Below are 20,891 nucleotides of genomic sequence, written 5' to 3'. Positions count from 1 at the left end.
TTTCGCTTCTTCTCCATATCGAAACACCTTGTGAAGTGGTGGTAGATGCAATTACATTAAAAAAGAATAAAGAACCTATTTTGAATAAAAAAATGATTATATTTTTAAATTGTCTATTTTAAACCAATCGATCTGTATAGATACATTATTTAAAGATAAAATAGAATAAACCATAAAATCTACATATTTTGTATCAGACTTTTAAATTATATATTTATATAATAAATTATTTAGTTAAAATGTACTATAAAATTTCTACGTAAACGGCGCACTAAAACATATCAACAGTTTTGTATATTTTTTACCTTCTGTCCCATTATTTCTTTGTCTTTGACAAGCATGCGGATCAATGGATAAGTGACCATATGTCCTGTTTTGAACGGTACAGTCCCTTTTTTCGATGCTTCGTCCCGTTGTCTCCGAAAAGAACCTCGGGACACAAAATTGGTCCGTTTTCCCAAATAACAGTAATGATAACTAAATATTAAAATCCATAAATTTAAAATAACAATGTTTTAAAAGCAAATTTCCGCCATCTTGAATTATTAGTAACGTTTAATTAAGTAACTTCTAATTAAATAACAATAAATAGTAAAATTGTGAAAAAAGCATGGGGTGCTCCATTTATCAGTTTTCGAAAAGCGCCCCACACTTTTTCCTCAATTATACTATTTACTGTTCCTTAAATAATCCCTAGATTGAAAATTATTTTCTACTTTTTAGTTGATTTTATCATAATAACGTGTTTTTAGTTTTTTAAACCATATTTTTTCAAATAAAAAGTAGTTGACATAAAAAAATCGATGTCCCGTTTTGACTGAAGTAATCATTGGTCACTATATTCCATGGTCAATATTTACGTTGGCGTACACTTTAAACGCAATGTCAAACACTAGTTGTCTTTTTTTATCACATTGTTCTAATAGCTCTGTCCCTTAGAGAACATTTGTCTAAGTAGTGAAAGGTAAGTAAAATAAAAAACGTGCATGTGTGCTATCAATGGAGTTTCGCTCAAGTTTTCGGTCAAGTTAGTACGGGTATAACCTGTCTATAAGTATAAAATGTCATTGTATGTATGCTTATTTTCATACAGACATTTATTTAAGCGCAACAAGGGCGAAATTTGCCTAAACATTTGTTTCCTTGGAAACAAACTTATTATTATTTTATAATACGGTGACAGTTGCTTTACCTCACGACAGTTATTGTATTTTGTGTATGTTACCGTTAGATTGCAGAATACGTTAGCATACACATTAACTAGTTAGTCTCAAGATTAGCTAGAAGATAATAATATGCAGATTAACTATGTAGTAAAATTCGAAACATCTTTTCAGACTTGTTCTTAGGGCTAAAACATATGCCTTTTTACGACATAACGACGTATCGTGATACATAGCAACATCATGCCGCAAGCGATATTGTTTCTTGAAAATATGCAATGTTTGTCGTAAATTCATGACACGACGACGCATCATGCCATGCACGAAACGACGTCAAGGGGTGAAAATTGATACAATCTTCGTTTTGTACTTTAATCCAAATGTAATAGGCAAGCTAATCTGCGTTTTAACTGATTAGGCACATTAGCCGCAACATATAGTTTTATTCTCATGACATTTGTCAGAAATTCTGAATGTTTTTGATATTATATTACTTTTTAGGGTTCCGTACCTAAAGGGTAAAAACGGAACCTATTACTAAGCTGTCCGTTTGTCTGTCTGACATAGAGATCTATTTCTGGAACCTTAATAGATAGAAACTTAATTTTTTTACGGAATATGTATAATGATGGCCACTTTAACAACGAGTACTAAAAATAAAAATAAAAACTTTCAAATAAAGAGAGTTTTTTTTTCTTTATAAGAAGGAAATCTTCAAAAGGTTCCCGATGACGTGGAAGTGACGCGGGGTTATGTGGGACTTTTACCGCACTAAAACCCCCCGGTGGCCGTTCTCAATGTTTGTTGGAGAACTCCGGGAACTCCGACGAAACGCAACCGAAGTCCTCCAAGCGCGATGCCCCGATCGAGCTCTGCCCTGGGGGAAAAGTTTTCGCTCCTCCCAAACTATCCGGTGTTCACGACGGTATGCGACCACACATACCGCCGTCCTTCCCGGGGACACTTATAGGACGGTTCGAGCTCCCACTCGTGCCACTCCCAACTCCGGAAGCCCCTTTTAGTCGCCTCTTACGACAGGCAGGGGATATCGTAGCCCTATTTTAGTCCAGGAACTACAGGGACAAACATATAAGGACCTGCTATTTTTTGGCGTTTTTCACTTTATCTATTGAACCGTAATAGATGTTACAGTTGACATTTTCACAATGCATTCTATGGCTGCTATAATATCAATTAGTAAATATAAAAAACACATGTTTTTTTGGTACGGAACCCTCAGTGTACGAGTTCGATTCGCACTTCACCCATTATTTGTATTGAAGTTAAATTGAAGTTGGAATTGAAAACTTCTTTTGTCTTGAGAATAAAAACAATTGACGTCGCCAATAATAGTAGGGGAGCCCAAGAGGGGATTTCGAGAGTGACTCGAACGCGGCAGATTAAGATATGGGAGATACCTTACATCCTATAGAGTATCTTAAACAATCCATTTGGGGGGTTCGCACGGGGAAAATATCGTGAAATCTATAGTTATATATATAGCTTAATTACATGCTGAAAACAATAAATTTATAACAATCTGACGATTTGAGGGTGGCGTTAGGGAGTAATAAGGTTGCAAAAAAATCGTTACCTGGACATACTTGAGCGCGGTATTATTTTTTTTAATATAAAGGAAATAATGCTAGAAAACGGATAACATCATAATTATACCACACGTTGATGTAGTGAAAAAACAGTCATTTAAAAAGAGAATATGTACATACACTATCTGATAGAGTCACTTATTACTCGTAGCATGAATCCCTGGAAAGTAATGGTGTATAACAAGCTAAAGGAAAAGGCAAATTTTATGGAAAATACATTTTTTTTTCAAATCGTCGGTATAAAAAGACCCCTCCACTAAATCGTCAGATGAAGGGTTATGAGAAGTAAAACATCAGCTGGAATTTCCTGTATAATAATCTTACGCCCTCGAGTGTGTCAAGATAACGATTTTTTTTGCATTTTCAAAGAGTGACACTGACAGTCTTTCGAATCGAATCGTCAGTCTTTCGAATGGGCGACTCATCTGGGGTAACTTAATATCCCCTTTTGAAAATCTAATGCACTGGTGTAATTATTTTTCTCCATTTTTACCTCTCGTATGGCTGCAAACCAGCAGATAAACATATTTCTGCTGCGCCTTGAGTATGTCCGTCTGACTCATTTTTTTTACATCTTTCGAATCCTCTAGAAGCTATTCCCACCGTGAATCGAAAAATATCATACAAACTTTTCTTCACTCACTAAAGTGTAATCTATACAATCGTATAGGTCCAAACGACGCTCGAGTTTCTTCCCATTAAGCATCATGGGCTCCCCTACTACTCGTACATTTCGCGGACAGGAACACAGATTCATTAACTGCAAATGTAACTTTGTAATCCTATATACTTATATAGAATACAAAGTTATTTTATGTAGTTGGTGTATCTAGATAACCGGAAAGAAATTGCAAAATATTATAGTTTTTCCGTGAGTTATATACTAAACACTAATTGTATTCTCAATCTTAACCTTCTATGTCTGCTAGAAGTGCCTTAACATTTTGATGATCGGTCAGTCAGTGAGTGACAAAATTACGAACTTTGACTACTTGTAATTCTTAAACTACTGGTTCAAATTAAATGAAATTGGTAATACACCGTGTCTATACAATGCTTGCTTGGCTCCTGAAAATTCAGGCTTCTAGCTTCATATGCAACGAAGTTACAGGGGGTCAAAAATGGGCCGAATTGCTTCGGGAAAAGTATGGTACGGCCGTGCCGCTTCTTTTGGCTCGACTTGGCGGAGGCACTGCCGTGCCTCCAGATTAAATTAAACGATACATAACTCATAGATCAACAAAATAATTAACAATAAATAATCAACAAAATAGATAGCATAAATCAACAAAAAACTTAACTTGCATTTATGTTCTCATCTCATGTCATATCAATCATCGCAATGATTTGGACGGTATGGACGTATTATTTTTTATTGTATTTAATAATTTTGGACCGACTTTCCAATGGGAAGAGGTTCTCTATTAGTCGCCTTTTATGTATGTCCAGCGATTATTTCGCGAAGCCGCGAGTGATCGACAAGATTCAAACTCCATTATGCGGCTAGTTTTACAGGGGTCCACTTCGTGGAAATCGGATTTCTTTTACTAATTTTCCCGGAAAATTGAAAAACCCGATATACTTGTTTTTCATTTAAATTTGAAAAAATATATATGTCGGAAATGGCGGTACTGAGGCGCTTCCGGAGCGCTAGCGCCATCTAGTGGCGCTTGATTAAGTTAGTGTTGGAATGCGCCGGTGTGGGGACTAGGGTTGTTGCGAATATCAGCATCAGCATCAGCACCCGCTGATTATCAGCTTTCTTTTACATATCAGCATCAGCATCCGCATCCGCAATAAAAGATGCTGATATTTAATGCTGATATTGAAATTGTAACGTGTTCGTTGAAGGCGGGACCGAGCTTAAATCACGTGGAGTTTTAGCCAATCACAGAAGTTTATAAACACAAGTTGTCATCAAAAAATCATTCGATTGTATTGACAACGTAATTTGGTCAGACATCAATAGCTTTCGATCATAGTTCAATCAATCAATAACAGAATTATGTATTCAATTCATAATGCCACATCCAGTGAAAAGTGCAATATGACCAAATATTTCGTTATTGAACAAAGATACGACACAGTGTAGATTTTGTAAAAAAATAACAATGAAATGCCGACTTCTGTGTCACTGCAGAGTGGAGGGTAGCTAAAGTGGATGTTGGTATCGTTCTGAAGTCGGTGCTAAATATATTTCGTTGGATAACGGCGTAAACAGCGTGTTCAATATGAGCGCCGGCTTCGGAGATATGTGCTGAGCCAAATTTTGTTTCAGTTGATTTTTGCTTTGTAGTGACATGGAAGTCGATTGTATTTTTTAATTATTTTTTTTTTCACCTTTTTTAGTGATGACATACTAAAAATCTTACAAATGCACTGGTCGCCCTTACGATTTTTGAAAGTTCCCCTCGATTTCTCTGGTCTGCCATCATCAGTCCTTATTTTCTTATAATGGAACTACTTTGGAAATATCTTTTTTTCCAACAAAATAAAAATCATCCAGTTCGGTTCATAAACGACGAAGTTATCCGCGAACAAACATAAAAAAGACATATTATATAAGGTAGAATTGAGAAACCGCCTCATTTTGTGAAGTTGGTTAAAAAAGACTATTCTCGTAAGGGACGTACAAATACCTCAGTATAAAATATATTTATATTTAGTATTTTTAAATATCAGCATCAGCTGATATTAATCTGAAAAAATCAGCATCAGCATCAGCATCCGCTGATCTAGTAAAACCCTGCATCAGTAACAACCCTGGTGGAAACCGACCGGGCTTGCAAGCGACACGAGACGAGACTTTACTGTTGGCGGTCGGCCGGTGCGGACACTAAAATTATCACGCGTTCCTCGAGCTACTTATACCAGCCTATCTAAGTTAGTTCTAATCGAAGTAATTCCTGTGTTGTAATAATGACCAGTGAAGCCCACAGAAGATTACGATTAGCGATAAAGAACCACCAGTTCCGAAATATATAAGTAATATTCGTGGTTCTGAGAATCATTAAATCAGGGATAATATTAACATAGGAAGTTACCAAATGTCTTGATGGCAAAAAAATTATCGGCACAAATAAAGTTGGTACTGCATCCTTCTTTAATATACGCCGGCAACTTCGTTGTACAAAACATTTTTCTTCAAAATATTTGATACATATAATTGCCGATTTATTTGGAGTCCAATCTGGCCGATTTATTATTTTTATCCATTTGTCACGAACCTCGCTTGATCGACTCAGTATCCTTGAAAAGATATAGGTGATACAAAAATTATTCGAGTAATAATAACAGGGTATTTGACATAAAAAATCAGAATATGTAAATTTCGTTACTATCCGTCAACCAAGTTTATTTTCTGTTTATATAGGAAACAAACACTATCGCCTTTATACCATTTTTGGGATGCGTGAAATGATATTTATTTTTACAATATATTATCGACACATTATCGATACAATATGACGTCACCATATTGTCAAGCCCTAGCGTGAATTAATAATTTAGTTCTCGTATATATTTTGGTAACTTTACATCTAGCTATGAAATATATGTATTTATAGCAAGATAAATTAATATGAAATTGTATAAACTATGTATAAAACCAACTAATATGAAATTTAACGAAATATTGCTTAAAACCCTGGGATAGAAAAATCGTATTTACCTGTGAAACGTATACTTTTGTGGATTATTTTTCCTTGTAACAATACACTTAACAATACAACAAGACACCATTATAACAAAAAATGAGAAATACATTAATAGTAGTTTGATTTTCACTAAAACATTAAAACGTCTCGTAGTCGGGGGAGCTTAAGGCCGCTTATTCGAAGAGAAATTGACACACTGTCACTTTTGTTGGCATGTCTTTCTCTCTAGTAGATTGTCTATATGAGTTGACATATGTCTGTCTCATGCTTTGTTGGTCTTTAGCGTAGCGAAAAAAATCTAAGTCTATGTATCTACCTGACGAATAATCATTTTTCGGCTTAATCGATGTTATATTTTTGTATAACCTAAAGTAAATCTTATTAATCATGTTCAAATTGTAATGCATTAATTATTGAAGACAAAATATTTTGCGAATAGAACGTGAGTAAGGACAGCCAACATTGAATATTCGATTCTACTTAAGCTACTTGGCTGCATCATGCACATTACCGGTTCCACGTCCTCGGAGTGTAATAATGCTTGTAATTGCTCGATATTCTCAATGTCGTCCCTCCAGGCACCAGGACAGTTGTAGTGTCTGTTGGTATGCCACCAGTCTACGAAGGTCACGAATTGTGTCTGACCCATCACGCCTTGGAAGCTCTTAAATATAAAAAATATGTTTTAGAAAAATAACATTCCTATTGTAGCTTACATCATATGTAAACGTATTAATTTTATTTCCATAAAAATATATAAATTTCGATATATACAGACATATAATCGATTTGTTATTATCACATTATCATTAGAATAATCAGTATTAAAAGAAATGATTGATAGGCGATATCTGTATGTTAGCGTCATAATATAAAGTTGTATTTTATAGGGCTAGTTGCTCTATGGATTTATAACATAAAATAACAATTGATAAATAAATGTACTAATTTAGGGCATAGGATATAGTAGTAGTATTTTATAATTTAATAGTCGTTTTATGATAATGTTATATAATGGATCCATATCTATTGTATCTTCGTTAGTATAACTTATTAAAAAACTTTAATCATAAGTACTTTGAATGGCGCGACATTCAAATTTGGAACAGGCTTGGGATACTACGCAATTACGCATGATAGAAAAATAATGGTTGATAAATTAATATTGTGAAAAATAGACAAATAAATAGAGAAAATAATATCGATACATGTGATAATTATGATGAATGAATGATTTATTAATGGATTTTGTTTGAACTTTTATCCGTCGATAAAAGTTCAGAAGCGGGGATACGAAAGGATACATAAAACTTCCTTACACGCCTACAGACTGAAGTTAAGTAATACAAAATAATTTAATACCAAATTTTGAAACTGAAATTTTGAATTTTTTTTAGAAATTGTTAAATTATTTTTTTTTTTGGTTGTTTTTATGTCACACTACTTTCTTTTATTCTAACTTGAAACTCGAAATTTTAACTTGCATGCACGTGAAGTACTTATATTAGCGTTGATATCGTTCGTATAGATAGACTAACCTTTTTATAACCCTTATGACAAATGATTAATATAAAATGGTTACAAGCTAATGATTTTATGTATATTAATGTTTTTTTAAGATTATAATATTCACATTTTATTTATTTTGATTATTTATTAATTAGCTACATGCATTATAAACTATAGGTACATCACAGAAAACAAAAAAACAATTTTAGTGATTATGTTATTAACCAACTTTATGGCCTGCTATTTGGTTTGGTGGTCCCAGGTTCGATACCCGGCCATAATGATATGTAATTGATGAATTTTTATATCTATTCTGGTTTTGGTTTGTGTGTTCATGGCATCCATAAATGAAATACATAAATAATATTGTTATGTTAATACAGGAGACGTACTGTACGTTAATAAGCTGAAATTTGATATGTTTTTAATAAGCTATCTATAATAAGCTGCAAAACAACGTCATGCAGGAAGTCTAGATATTAAAATCAATAAATACGTCACAGATGACAAAGGTCATCTACTAGCCAAAAATTACTCAATACAACCAACAACTATTGAACGAAGAGTTTCTGAGCCTATCTGTTATCCCAGAAACATCAGGACCACTTAGGGCAGAGGGCAGATCTGTGGGTGGAAACTATAGGGGCATTAAAATAACTTCGCATACATTAAAAATCTAGGAGCGTATACTGAACGACTACTCTGGGAGCGTATACTTTTGCCAAATTAGTATTCATATCCGAAAACCATTGCGGGTTTATTCTAGGAACATCTACAACAGATGCTATCCAGACCATAAGAATCCTTATGGCAAAAACACCGAACCAATAAGGACGATTTACACCTTGTGTTCATAGACCTTGAGAAGGCTATTGATAGGATACCGCGAAAGCTAGTATGGCAATCCATGAGAGCACAACGAATTCCAGATCACTATATCACCCTCGTGCAAAATACGTATAGTGGCATCAAGACACAAGTGAGAAGCCTGGCTGGACTTAGCAAACCATTCGAAGTTAAAGTGGAAGTGAATTAAGGATCAGCACTTAGTCCATTGTTGTTCAACCTGTCTATAGACTATCTTACAAAGAATATCCAATCCCCTCTCCCATGGTGTTTGCTCTATGCTGATGACATTGGGCTCCTGTAAGCACGCGCATTGTGCTTCTATAGATTAGCGCATTTGTCTATACAAATACGCGAATCGGCTAAACACCAACCTTCAGAAATGGAGACAAGCGCTAGAGGACAATGGTCTGCGAATCAGTCGGAGTTCAATGCTAACTGTCGACGCTAATGCAGACACAGACGTGACACATAGAATTAATGCAGCGTTGTCGAAATGGAGAACGCTAACAGGAGTACTAATCACCTATTTCCGCGGTATTTTCACCAAAACTAGAAAGAGCATCAGATATTATGGATTTTTTGCTACGGCTTAATAAGAAATGAGATAATTTTATCAGAAGCTTTATTATTCTATTCTTGAAATAGACTCGAGATTTTACGATTAAATATTGATTTAAATGTGTTTTTAAAATAAATATGAACCAAGTCAGAAAACCTAATTCCGATGTAAAAATCCTTATTCCGATGTATTTGGTTTCTAATTCCGAGTATACAAATTAAGGGAGTGAATGTGTGTATAAAAATAAATGTTATTTATTGACTTTAGTTTCAATTTTGATTTAATTTTTTTTATTATTTAAAGAGTAACTTTATCAACAGTGTTCTTAGCTATGATTAAAGGGAAGCTGCCGAAATAAAACTTTTTTACAACATAATTTCTTGAATGGTTAATTTAACTTATGTATTTCATGTTAATTTTTATAAAACTACATTCAATTAGTGTATCTGCAATACAATTTTGGACATTCTTCTTCGTGTAATACTACTTCTTCGTATACTAGGGTTTATTATCGTACACTAGAAATAATAGTAATAATATGGAATATCATCATGCGGTTTGTATAATTATTTTGTTTTGAGTAATTAGAACAAATCAAATGTCGTAAAATGTTCTAGTTCTTATTTAAATAAGTATTAAAATTCTATAACAATGTTAATTCTTCATTAATCAGGATTAAGCGACTTACTGATACAAACAATAGAAATGTTTTAAAAAACCACTTAAAACTTTAAACACCCTGTATAGTATTTTGTGGTTATGCCGCAGATTAATGTGCCCATGTAATCTAATTCCGACTTATATACATCGGAATAGCGTTTCATAAATAAAAACACGTTTCCAAATACCGATTATTAAATAATAAAACCTTTTTATACAACGTAAAGGCAGAAAGATGCTTTATTAAAATATGTACATAATAATATACAATACTTGTTCAATATCATATCGATATCTAGATGAACTTCACTTTCTCCCCTTAGTTCTCTCATAGAAGAAATTAGTAAAGTACATAGATTGATATAATATAATTAGGTAATACCTCGAAAAATGATTTCGATATTAATTGTGTATTGTAAATATGTCAATTCCGAAGCAAGACGTGTTTATTCACAGAAAAATCTATAAAAAATGAAATTAAATATAGGGTGGCGCAAAATTAATCACCCTATTTTGTTTTTGAATAACTTTTGTACTGAATAAAAAAAAGTGATTTTGAATAATAGAGTACTTTACCAGGACCTGTAACTTTTTTTTGCCTATTAGAAAATATGATATCTACCAAGTGTCTTCCACCAGCGTTGACACAAATTTGCGCTCGATTTTCCACGATTTTCCTTAAGATTTCCGCCTAACACTTTGCATTCCAGTCAAATATTCTCGTTACGAGCTGCGATTGTCTGAGGCTTGTTGCTGTTGTTGATTCATTACATACACTTAAAACCATTGTCTAGTAAAGTCTTGCAAAGTCTACAAAACGGCAGTTAGACGGGCCATGATGTATGGCTCCGAATGCTGGGCCATCAAGAAAACACACGAGCAAAAGATGAGCACAAATGAGATGAAGATGTTACGATGGGCAGCTGGAGTGACAAAACTCGACAAAGTTCGCAATGAGTACATCAGGGGTTCGTGTAAGGTCACTTCAGTTGTGGAATGGATGGATGGCGGAGAGCCGTTTGAGATTGGCCGGGGTTCCATCCCGGGATCGCTGGCCGGGTGGTTCTTGCCGTCCCCCGGAAGCCCCCTTTTAATCGCCTTGTACGGCAGGGGATACCGTAGCCCTATTCTGGTCCCGGAACTACAAGGACAATCCATCACTACTTAGTACTTACCTAACTTACAATTTATTGAAGGCTACACGCCCTTATGAATTGCTTATATAGTTGAGCAACTGGAAAAGTGAGATAAAATAGTCACTTTAGTGATCAATTAGTAATTACCGCGACTATCAAAAGTTGCCCGGCAACTATAATAACTTATACGGCACCATAGATAATCGAATGTTAACTGATATTTGATTTAATTGTTTATAAACAAACATATGCCGCTCATTGTTGTCACAAGCAACAAAATGGATGACCGAACGACCGCACTAAACGACTCAGTAACATAAGACAAGATTGTAGCCTGCGCAACTATCACTCACTTTCTATTTGGCCATGGATATGTAGCTTTAGAAGTTGTCAAAAGAAAGAAGGAAATTAAATAAATACATCACCCGCCCGAATGGCAGCGGACTAAGCGACTGCTCAGTAGCTTAAGACAGGATGGGAGCCTGTGCAAATATCACTCACGCTATATTTAGCCATGGGCACGTAGCCTTACAAATTATCAAAATAATTAAGGGAATTAAATATATAAACCACTCTCGTGTCGATTATCACACGATTTTCCGATCTTAGATAGAGAGGGTTCCATTCATATCAAGTTTAGTTTATGTTGGTGTGAGTGAGTGAAGTAAGTATCATATCAAACGAATCAGTTTATATATAATATTTACAGATACTTAACTCATTATCCGATAAAAACATAATAAGCCGATGGAAAGTGACTTAAATGAAACAGTATAAACAATCAATCATTGAATAATTATCTTGTTTTTGTGTTTTGAAACAAATAATTACTTTATCTCCTAAGTAAATCTAATTCAGCATTTCGTAGTTAGTAGAGACTTGGCAACTTTGGGCCCTGCAACCGACGACCCTACCAAGGATAATATAATGTCCCATGATATTTTATTACGTTACGGGTACTCACGATATGAGTTTTTTATTGCCGTTATTTCGACCCAGTTGCTCGGATCGTGGTCACGGCGAAACTGAGGTGGATGGGAAAAACCTCGGCAATAAAAAACGCATATCGTGAGCACCCGTTACATAATAAAATTCTGCGATGATTTTAGTCTAAAATCGTTTGTCCCATGATAATATTAAAGATAAGGTTAAGAAACTTGGCCTCTTGATTGAGAGGTCCGAAGTTTAAATCCCAGGCTCCCACCTCTGATTTTTCAAAGTTAGGTGCATATTAGAAATTAATTATCACTTGCTTAAGCGGTGAAAGAAAACATGGTGAGGAAACCTGCACAACTGAGAAATCTTTAAAAAAAAATCTTAAAGCCATGTGAAGTCTACCAATAAGCACTTGGCCAGCGCGGTAGACTATGGCCTAATCTTTCTCCGATTCTGAGATGACACTTGTGCTCAGCAGTACTGGGACAGTAATGGGGTTTTGATGATGAATGATATATAAAAGCTATATAATATCATTGAATGAGTCCAAGCTTCCACGTGATGATTGATGTTCACAATGCTAGTAGCTTCTCCTTTTATGCAGAAATCGCATATCCAAGATCTGTTTTCATAGTTGATTGTTCATATTGATTATTATAGTGATAATAGGATAATAACTATGAATCAATCATTGATATATCAATATCACATTCATACATCGGTACATGATTCGTATACTTAATAAGAAACGGAAAATAAGAAAGCTGTCATAAAATTACTCGTGTGTCTATCTATGTATTCGTCATAGCCGATAGTTGAAAGTTGAAAAATATCGAAAAAATATTTAAAATCACAAATGTCTTGGCAGCCATTTTGCTTTTTCATTTTTTTCCTTTATTATTCGAAAACGATACCGATATTAGCATAAAATAAATAAATAAAACCTCCACCTCGGCCGCCATCTTGAATTATTGAAATGTCGTATTTTTTCTATAGTCACTGGTAAATAGCTTCCAACATGCAGATGAATTTCCGATTTCCGACAGTCTAAGATTAAATAAAATAAATAAAAAATATGAAAGAAGTTTTTTCGTAACGTCTTTTTAACCGACTGCCAAGGAAGGGTTATGTTCTCCGCACGTTTCTTGTATGTTTGTCTTTCTTTATTGTTTTTAATATTTTTCTCAGATCCTTTTATTTAATACCAAGGAGGTTCACAAAAAACAATTAATCTGCCATCTTGGAGCGTTCGTCATATTGGATTAAGAATGACGTCACTAAGGTGGTACGCATTATTATCGAAATAAACGCGTACCTATGCAATGATCAGTTTTGGGTTAAATAGTTTAAAAATCTGTCGCAATATTTGAGTATTATATACATCCTAATTGACAAGGCAAGTTAAATAAAAACTAATAATGTACATAGGTTACCGGATAGTGTTTTTTTTAATAAAATTGAACATTCCAAGAAAAAGTTACATCTAGGATTCCACCAAATCAAAAAACGTAGGAAAAGGCAGTAAAGAAGCGACAGATTTTTATTTCTATTAATACGAATTGATTCTCTTTTATATCTTGACTCTTTCTCTGTACCTACATTTAATAACAATGACTTATGCTCTAGTGTTTCACTTGACCGCGAGTGGATACGTTTGTATGACTATTGTCGTAGTTACTATGGAACCATAATATGAAGACATTTGAAATTTCCTGTGCATGTATTGCTATGCCCTAATATCAAAATTTAACAAATACCTAAAATACTAGAAAATAATTATAGTTTAAAAACTAAAAACCACGCTGAAATCGTTATCCTGACGATCCTGATGAGAAGAATGGAATAAAATTATTAATATCATGTGTTGTCATCGGTTCTTGATAAGTGTTCAAAATTTTAAATTAATCAAACCGTTCAAAGTGGGTAAAAATCGAGTTCAAAGATTCCGTTACATACATACATGCAGATCAAGCTAATAAAAGCGTGGTAAAAATTGCGCACATACGTACGATGGTACGGACTCTTCCGTGCGTAGGTTACATTCATAGAGGATAAACTTCTAGTCCACTCTGGGGCCTACCACCATCTTTTAAAAAACATCATAGTTCTCATAGTTTTATTTCAATATTGTATCAACACATTGTTTTTTCTTACTACGACTTCCTTAAAACAATTTTGTTTTATTCCTGCCCAATGATAGAAAATGTTTAATAATGAGTGATTTGTCTATTCCTTCTATCCAAGAGTAATCGAGACATCGAATCTAGTGTCATCTCTTTCGCACACGGTCTTGATTGTGATCAGTCGTACGCAGTTGAACAAACTTAAAAACTTATTCATTTTTCGCTTATCCATTGTATAAAACGAGCTGAAATGATCATATTTTGCTTGAAAAGTTAAATTTCATTTAAAAAAGGATGAATAATTTCGAGCGATATAATACAAAATTGCGTATTGTAATTTTATAAAAAGAATCTTATTTTTCAATGTATGATTAAAATAATATTGTTTTAAGAAATGGTAGTAAGGCTCCTGAAGGTATTGCGCGCAGGTATAGTCAGACACCCAATGCGGTCGAACACAACTACAAGCATATTCTCTAGCAACAGTAAGGGCACACTAAGGCAGCTATATACCCATAGGCGGAGCGGGCAGCGGACGGGTGCCGGAGGGTCCCGCGCTGTATTCCTCCCGCTAATATCTACAATTTAGCGCTGCGATGCGACTCGTTTCTATATTCAGAGAGGACTAGAAGTTTGGCGCGCACACTACTTGTCCAATTATGATTTAATAACCTGTGATCGATTGTTATTGTTATCTTATTATCACAAGAATAATCAGTATTAAACGAAATTATTGATAGGCGATTTCCGTATAAAAGGAAATGCTTCTAGCATTGAGGTCACCAATAACTATGTGGAAGCTTGGACTCGTTATATGCTTGGTAGGGTCAGCGGTGGCCGGGCCCCCACCCGTTTCCAAGTCTCAAGAAGAGATCCAGAGCTTCAGGGAGGCCTTGGAACACTCTAGACATGGTAAGGAGACGTCAATTTATTTGATAATGTGTTAATTAAATCGTTTTTTTTTTTTTTTTGATTATTATTATGCACGTTATTGATAATCCATCTTAACAGTTTTTTGCATACCAGAGATCGAAATTTGATAATTTCTGGCATACCCTCTGGCATACAAACCTCGATTGTCAAATTTCGACCCTTGGTATGCAAAACATTGTATAGTTTGATTGTTAATAAAGGGCATTAGCACAGTATAAGGACCTATATTTGTACTGTGGCATTAGTGTCTACTTATGTCAGAGGTACCAAGCTTGTTGATGATTTCATGTAGTGTTTTTGTATTGTACCTCATTGATAATAGATGTTTAATTACACAGAATCGCGGTGATCTGATATTTTGGGTATATTAACATGATGATCCTTAATTTTTTGATGAAGGGAACTGTATGGAGCTGAGCTAAAAATCAAGTATGATTAATGCCTTTAAATGTTACTAACGGAAAATTACGGTGTCAGTTCGACAGTTCGCTGCACTTTCTTTGTGAATCAACCTCATTATCTAAATCTGAGGACCATTTCCAGGTGATGGTTACCGCCTTTCTGAGCGCATGCTCATGAATCCCAAGGCCTATGAGTGGGAGAATAGCGGTAAATTCCAGGGTGACATCATCCTGGATCAGTGGCAAATCGACGAGTTGGTGGAGGACTTCGCTGGAACCAGGAAGGCCTACATCAGAGCCAACACTAGATGGCCAGGCAACACCGTCGTCTGGGAATTCGGGGCTGGTGAATTTAGTAAGTTCATTTTATTACGGTTCTGAATTTATTTGATGGTGCTTTGAAATCTCTTCCCAGATTTACTGTCCATTAACTCACATTTCAGAATTAAGATGTCACATTCTCAAATTAATACCTACCTTTTATATGTGGAAGCCACTATGACCAAAATTGCAAACCATAAATTTAATTAAATTAAATACTATTCTGCTATGCAAATTTTAGTATATTTATCAAACTTTTTAGTATCAACCCATTCCTGTCCAACTGCTGGGCACGGGTCTCCTCTCTTCACATATCTTTGACAATTTTTTTTATAAATCTCTCAGGTATGCAGGTTTCCTCACGATCTTTTTCTTCACCGTTTAGCAAGTGATAATTAATTCTTAATACGCACATAAGTTTGAAAAATCAGAGGTGCGGTCTGGGATTTGAAGTTCGGACCCCGAATTGAGAGGCCGAGTTTCTTAACCACTAGGCTACCACTGCCACTTTTTAGTATATATTTATCAAACTCTTATTAAAATCAATACATTTGTCGCTTTAAGTATTTCATGTAGATAAACTTTGTCTTTCATACTAATAGCCCGGTCAAGTTAGACATAAAAATAGTGGTCAAATAGCTAAAATTCCGGTAAAGCTAAATTTTTGTAGAGACCTTGGGTTTACCATTACAAATAAAGTGTCAAAAGTCCATCGGTCCGAAGTGTGCGTCGGCAGGTATTCGAGGTCAAATGTCAAAATTTTATCCATGGGCGGCAGTAGCCACTTACCATAAGGTGGACTGCATGCTTGTCTGCTACTCCAATATAAAAAAAAATATAAAAAAATATATTAATATAACAAAGAAATTAGAACGACAGTTGAACTCAATAACCAATATCAATATTCTTCATACTATTACTACATCCTAAATAAGTCTTGTTGCTGGAAATAACATCATAAAGGTTCGTGGAACAGTCCTCCCGGGGAAACCACGTTAAAAAAAACGCGCTGAGTATCCTATTTCACAGGTGGTGTGGAAATATATGCATATCATGTACACATAATTCTAACAAGTGTAATATCTGAATAATGATAGGTTCTAGAGAAAAAAATATAAGGACTATTTTGTAGAGAATTTCAAGAGCTACAACTTTGGCCTGAGGTATTTTTCGATAAAACTTACCGTTTTTGAGAAAAATCCAAAAAACCTAAAATTTTGACGTTTGACCCCGAATAATTGCCGACGCACACGTCAGATCGATGGGGACTCTTGACACTTTATTTGTAATGGTAAACCCAAGGTCTCTACGAAAATTCAGCATTCCCGGATTTTTTGCTATTTCAATGTCTAACTTGACCGGACTATAAGTAATTTGACCGCATAGTCTAAAAGTTATCATGAAATAATTGACTTGAATGGAGCGCCATTAGAAATTTTAGTTATTTAATTACTCTAATTATTTACTAACACGAACAATATTAAACGCAAATAACTTCTGTCCGTCCTGTTTATTAATCAGTGTTTAATAATCCGTTTGTTATTAAATTTGATATGGATAATTTAAAGCCTGGGGAAGGACATAGGGCTACTTTTTATAAAATGTAAACCGGATTGACTGACACACCTAGCGGTTAACGCACAGCCGAAACTACTACATTTAGCGTCTTGAAATTTGCAGATAGGTTCTATTATAGCTTAAATGACTACTAAGAAAGGAATTTTGATAATTCTACCCTCAAGAGTTTCCCTCTTGATCTTATAGGGGTTTAAAGAATGTATGGAATCCGTCAGTTTTGAAGTTAGACATCTGAAATTTTGGATGTACGAGTAACTAAATAAATATATTTTTTTACTATTAAGATTATTTTATTTTACTAAACACGGATCTGTTTAAAACATTATATTTATTTTAAGAAATTGAAGTTTAAATAAATAATATGATCTATCTAGAATAAATAATATCGAAAAAAACACAGGCTCAGGCTACGACTATTATATTATATCATTTTGAGGAGAAAGATCCATGATGCTTTCGCAGGTGGACTGCTCGTCTGTTTTAACACATTATAGAAAAACTGCTTTGCCTATATGTAAAAAAGGATCTCGAATCCCATCATTGTTGCTTACTATGAGCCTTATGGTGGAAAATGATTTCTACTGCAAACAGAGCAGTGCGGGTCTTATAATGATTTCTTTGTTACAGCTGCTCAGCAGCAACAAGCCATTATTGCGATGATGAACTGGATCAGTCATTACACATGCGTCCGCTTCCGTCATAGACATGCCAACGAGAGGAACTTTGTCAGGCTTACTGTAAGTAAATTATTTCGTAATGCTTATTAACTGAATGAAGCGAGTACCTTATTGATCAACACGCAAACGATTTCTGAACAGGAACCGTCTAAGACAGACATTTATAAGCATTTTGAATTTAAATTTCAATTTTTGATTCTAACACTGGAAATCCCAGTGAAACTAAAGTACAAAAAACGTAAAACTTCATTTCATATTTTTATTATTAACTAACTTATCTGAAATTAGTTACATATGAGTAATCGAATCGCGTATCAATGGATTCTTATAATGAATGCATTATAAGAACTTCTCAAAATTACAATTTGAAGTTTAGTCTTCATCGGAACGATGATATTTCTATCCTACAATATTTTCTCTTTGAACAAATCACAATAGTATAATTTCTGTTATATACAAATAGAAATGACGGTGTTGCAACAGGAATTCTACTTTATTACAGGGTCGAGCTGGTGGATGTTACGCCCACGTGGGCTTCGATGTCAACCGTGGTGTCCACACCATGAACCTGGCTCGCAACACGCCTGGTGTCGGTTGCTTCAGACCAGTTACCATTGTCCACGAGTGGTTCCACATCATCGGCATGTTCCACATGCAGTCCACTTACACCAGATACAACTATGTTCGCATTTTCTGGGAGAATATTACACGCGGTTAGTATTTTGCATCAATAGTCTCTGACTTTGAGAATTCGGGTATGGCTGAACAATCCGTCAAAAATCTTTAAACTGTGTCTGCCAATCCACACTTGGCTAACATGGGCTACACCCTAAACCCTTTTAATTAATACGCCCGTTTCAAAGACCCTTGTCCAGCTTAATGATAATTACCGGGGTCAACAATGATGACGACAAATGTGTGAAAATGAATCGATCGTTGCAACGAGCATATGAAAAACCTTCTTATCATACTTCACCACAAAGTGAACTTCACATTTTAATTACCTCACAGGCAGGGCGCATAACTTTTACCGCTACGATAATCGCATCGTCTCCAACCACGGGCTGCCTTACGAATATAGTAGTTGCATGCATTACGGAACCCACGCCTTCAGCTCCAATGGACGGGCTACTATGCTGCCTAATCGTGTAAGTATAAAGCTATACACAAGAAATATGTTAGAATAAGTGCTCAGTAATACGTCAAACGTCTGCTGTCACAACAAAATGACAGATTTAAAATTAAATTGAATATTACACCTACATAAAAATGATACGAGTAGAACTTATATTTTTAATTGTGAATTTATATTCCAGCACTACAACGGGCAGTTGGGACAGCGACAATTCGTGACCCACAATGACTTCATGCGGACCAACAGGCACTACAACTGCCCTGGCGCCTGGAGGGACGACATCAAGAGTTTGGAGCAATTGCGAGAAATAGTGCACGCTGAAGACGTCGAGCCATTCGAGGACATAAAGCTGGAAGACTTGCCTCCACAAGAATACTACGTGCCAGAGCATGAAGATGAGTTCGTGCCAGAACAAGAGTTCAAGCCAGAGGAAGCGTTCATGCCAGAACAAGATTTCGTGGCAGAACAGCAAGAATATGAACCAGAACAGCAAGAATATGAACCAGAACAGCAAGAATTTGATCCAGAACAATAATATTTTTTTTATTAAATTGTAAATTTTGAGAAGCTTAAATTAAAATATATCTTTGTTACTAAAAGTTTTTGAATTACATTTATTGAAAGCACAAAGTTTTTCACTCTTAACCTAACCTAACCTTACTTCTTAATCTAATTTCTGAGTTTAAAACAAGATGATAAATTATAAATGAATGTGTGACTATATACATGTATAAACGTAATCTGGTGTTTAAAAAAGAAAAATCATAAATAATATCAACAATCTAAAATTGTCATGTGAGGTTTGGTTTCCAAAACACTGTGGGTGTTTCTTTGTTGCACAGTAATACATAATCTTTTCAAAATGGCCTCCAATACTATCTGTAGTAAAAAGAAAAATATTTTATGCAGTTAATAATACTTAAATAATTATTTATAATTATAATATTCTCTTGCAATAACTTTAAGAACATTTAGCGCACAATAAGTTAGTGCATATCCCTTTAAGATTTCTTTACGGTACAAATTTCATTTTTTCAGTGCATATTTACGAAATACATAAGTAAATCATATCGTTATGTTAATACAGGATACGTACTGTATGTTAATATGCTGAAATTTGATGTGGTTATTATAGATAATGATTTATATTACGTATTAGTAATTACAGATTTTCCATAGTCACCTTCTAGTACGATCATTAGACCCTGGACATCATTTAAGACCAGAGTCCTTGCTAAAATAAATTGAGGAATCCTAAACTCGATGGAGTTGCGTCATTTAATTACAGAGATCCCGTGGTCGCCTTCCATCATAAGATCCTGGATCCAGGACTAGTGTCCTTGTCAAACGACTTAAATGAGCCCAGACTAGATGGTATTACGTTGTTTTATTAAAGAGTTCCTACGGCCACCCTCTGGGTCAATCATAAGACCAGGTCCATGTCGAAGTCCATAATAATATTACATAGGCATCTGATCTACATATTCGAGCAAAATTTCAACTCAACCGGCCTTCGGGAAGTGGGTCAAATTTAACTTGCAAGATTTGACCCGAACTTACATGTCGGCGAGTTCCCACTACCGCACTTATTTGGTTCCATATTAATAAAATAAACGAATCGACTTTAATATGACAATCACTTTTATTC

The 20,891-nt window shown here is 34.9% G+C and overlaps 1 protein-coding gene across 2 annotated transcripts in view; it reads left to right on the top strand.

Moving 5' to 3' along the window:
- Positions 1 to 20,891, top strand: part of LOC140746956 (hatching enzyme 1.2-like) — an 83,024-nt gene that overhangs the window by 28,861 nt on the left and 33,272 nt on the right. The window contains exons 1-6 of one of the 2 annotated variants that reach the window (XM_073079151.1): positions 14,988 to 15,110; positions 15,675 to 15,887; positions 18,059 to 18,168; positions 18,611 to 18,821; positions 19,120 to 19,256; positions 19,425 to 19,862. In XM_073079151.1, coding sequence (XP_072935252.1) covers positions 14,990 to 15,110; positions 15,675 to 15,887; positions 18,059 to 18,168; positions 18,611 to 18,821; positions 19,120 to 19,256; positions 19,425 to 19,778 — 1,146 coding nt within the window. In that variant the 5' untranslated portion in view covers positions 14,988 to 14,989 and the 3' untranslated portion in view covers positions 19,779 to 19,862. Of the gene's footprint in view, positions 1 to 14,987; positions 15,111 to 15,674; positions 15,888 to 18,058; positions 18,169 to 18,610; positions 18,822 to 19,119; positions 19,257 to 19,424; positions 19,863 to 20,891 lie in introns of those variants that run through there. The other variant, XM_073079148.1, reaches the window with a different exon arrangement.

The sequence above is a fragment of the Epargyreus clarus genome, unplaced genomic scaffold, assembly GCF_041222505.1.
Source record: "Epargyreus clarus isolate Ecla_fem2 unplaced genomic scaffold, WU_Ecla_fem_2.2 ptg000014l, whole genome shotgun sequence".
NCBI classification, from domain to species: domain Eukaryota; kingdom Metazoa; phylum Arthropoda; class Insecta; order Lepidoptera; family Hesperiidae; genus Epargyreus; species Epargyreus clarus.
This window is presented reverse-complemented; position numbering and strand designations above follow the sequence as displayed.